The sequence below is a fragment of the Propithecus coquereli genome, unplaced genomic scaffold (genome assembly GCF_000956105.1).
Source record: "Propithecus coquereli isolate 6110/MARCELLA unplaced genomic scaffold, Pcoq_1.0 Scaffold38, whole genome shotgun sequence".
NCBI lineage: Eukaryota > Metazoa > Chordata > Mammalia > Primates > Indriidae > Propithecus > Propithecus coquereli.
Window position 1 is genome coordinate 4,724,448 of NW_012149507.1, and position 2,912 is coordinate 4,727,359.

Here is a 2,912-nt window from a genome sequence, read left to right on the forward strand (position 1 = left end):
TCTAAGGGATGTGGTAGGTAAGAGGTATATTGATCAAATTGCATACAATCTGTTATTTATTGTTATTTGGACATTTTATAGCAAAGTTTTAAGTTACTGAGCAACTCCAACATAGCTGACTAATGAAAAGCTTCTTTTAATTGCCATCAAGCCATCTTACACATGAGTGGTTATCCATGTTGCAGTGTCATAAATTCTTTAGAGTAAATGACAGGATAACAAATTAATGAGAAAACCATGCTATGCAGGGATATTTTTTTCTATTCTTTTTGATCTTTGTTACTCTAATGGTTTAAAAAGTGTCACTGCCTTATTTTAATTTGTATTCTTTTGATTACTTCTGGGATTGTACATTTATAAAAATAAACCTATGTTTATAAAAGGGGGAGAAGGGACAGCTCTTCTTTTTTTTTTTTTTTTTTTTTTTGAGACAGAGTCACACTTTGTTGCCTGGGCTAGAGTGAGTGCCGTGGTGTCAGCCTAGCTCACAGCAACCTCAGACTCCTGGGCTCAAGCAATCCTACTGCCTCTGCCTCCCAAGTAGCTGGGACTACAGGCATGCGCCACCATGCCTGGCTAATTTTTTTTTCTATATATTTTTAGCTGTCCAATTTATTTCTTTCTATTTTTGGTAGAGACGGGGTCTCGCTCTTGCTCAGGCTGGTCTCGAACTCCTGAGCTCAAACAATCCGCCCGCCTTGGCCTCCCAGAGAGCTAGGATTACAGGCGTGAGCCACCGCGCCCGGCCGACAGCTCTTCTTTATAGTAGAATTCCAGTTAATAAAGATGAATAGAATGTTGGAACTAGAAAGTTTCCATTTGATGAACAACGTAGTAATAATTGGATGTCAAAATAATGGATGAAAAGATGAGACATAGGATATTTTTGTGGTCTTAGAGTATTTCCTCATGAGATACTTGTTCATTACAAGGGAAAAACAGGAGAAACTTGGCAGAGAACATTTTAACCAAGTGATGTCAATTTCTGACTAGTAATGAGACTTTTAGACATCCTGTACCTCCTGATATGTTGCTCTGATAGGACATGGCAGGCAATACTTTGATGAAAAGTAAATAACCAAAAATAAATAACCTAAATTTAAATCACGAGGAAATACTAAACCCAGATTGAGGGACATTCTATAAAATAACTGGCTAATAGCTTTTAAAAGTATCAAAATCATAAAAGACAAAGAAAGACTGAAGAACTTACCCAGATTGGAGGAGATTTAGGAGAGATGGCAACTAAATGCAATGTGTGATCCTGGTTTTGATCCTGGATCAGAAAGAAGGACATAAGTAGATAATTGGGGAAATTTTATTATGGTCAATATATTAGTTATAAGACTAAAATTTTCAAAATAAAAGGTTTAAAAAAATGACCTAGGTTTGATAGGATCATATTAATATGGCTGCCAAAACCGACATGGAATTTACAAATCATATGTCTTGCCCAGTGAGCTATAGTCATCTGCAGGTAGTCTCTGCAAAAATTATAATAGGTGAAATTATGTTAAAATTCCATAAATCCCTAAATTATAAGGGAAATCTCTAATTTTTTTAGCTGTATTATTCTATTTTAATAAATGCTACAAATCCTTTTGTCACATTCAATTATATTTGTGTCTGTAGTGAATGCACTTCAGTTTGGAAGAACATGTTTAGTTTTTACAGTGATTACATACAGAAGGTATTTTCTGAAATTGTGGTCTTTGTTTTTAGGTAGGAAAACATTTGATGTAATTGTGATAGATCCACCATGGCAGAACAAATCAGTTAAAAGAAGTAACAGGTGAGTAGAAATGAATTATCTATTAGAAGTGCTTTCTAAAAACTATAGTCCTTTGTATACTGTAGTTTAATGTACTATTGGCATTACTTCGTGGTACAGGTTAGCTGAAACTACTAAAATGCTTTAAATAGTTTTTAAATTTTAATTTCCTTAACTAGATAATTCTCTTGAACTGGAACTATATATAGGCATAAGAATGTCAAGAATAATATATTTATTAATTGCCTGAATCAGTTGAGAGTTGTTTCTGTAACATCAAAGAACAATATTTTTGCTGCCTTTAATATCAGATTCTAAAATCTTAGGATGATAAGTTCAATTAGTTACTAAGATGATATTTGCTTTAAATACTGTTTAAAAATTTTTTTTCCGTCTAGTTCTGATGAATGTCCTCAGGTAAATTTCCTCTCTTCAATTTTCTAGACTGAACAATTCCTATTTCCTTGACTTAAATTTCATATGAAATTTCTTCCTCTCCACAGTCATCCTCAGCTTCCTCATGCTTCTTACTAATGGGCCATGCCAATAGGATTTGTTTCTTTTGAAGTTGCAAGAATTGTACAAAGAATTGATGTATCTGTTCTCTCTCTCTCTCTCTTTCTCTCTCTCTCTCTCTCTCTCTCTGTGTGTGTGTATGTGTGTAGATATCTATATATATGTTTTTTCTAAATTACTTGAATATGAGTTAATTAAGAGAAAGGGTAAGTTACTCTTAAATATTTCAGTGTGTATTAACTAAAAACAAAGATATTGTCTCACATAATCATAATGTAATTATCAAAATAGGTAATCAACACTGATAAAATACTCTTATTGGTATAGTACTATTACTTACAGACCTTATTTAGGTTTCACCAATTGTCCCAGAAATGTCATTTGTAGCAAATGCAATCATTTGATTATGAGAAATGCTAGTCTTCTAGAAGAGCACTGGTCTAGAAGGCAGGAAACTTGAGTGCTTGAAATCTGAATTCTTTTACTCATTTATTTGTTTAAGAAATATTTATTTATTATTCCTGACATCAAGCAGTTATTATGTGTTAGAGATAGACTTCGATGTTTGTTGCATTTGGCCACTGGGAGATTATTTACTTTTTTCAGAGCAGGTATAGTTGTAGAA

At 33.2% G+C, this 2,912-nt stretch overlaps 1 protein-coding gene across 1 annotated transcript in view; it reads left to right on the top strand.

Moving 5' to 3' along the window:
- Nucleotides 1-2,912, top strand: part of METTL4 (methyltransferase like 4) — a 20,983-nt gene that overhangs the window by 6,829 nt on the left and 11,242 nt on the right. Inside the window, exons 3-4 of the mRNA XM_012652079.1 lie at nucleotides 7-13; nucleotides 1,723-1,792. Coding sequence (XP_012507533.1) covers nucleotides 7-13; nucleotides 1,723-1,792 — 77 coding nt within the window. The remainder of the gene's footprint in view (nucleotides 1-6; nucleotides 14-1,722; nucleotides 1,793-2,912) is intronic.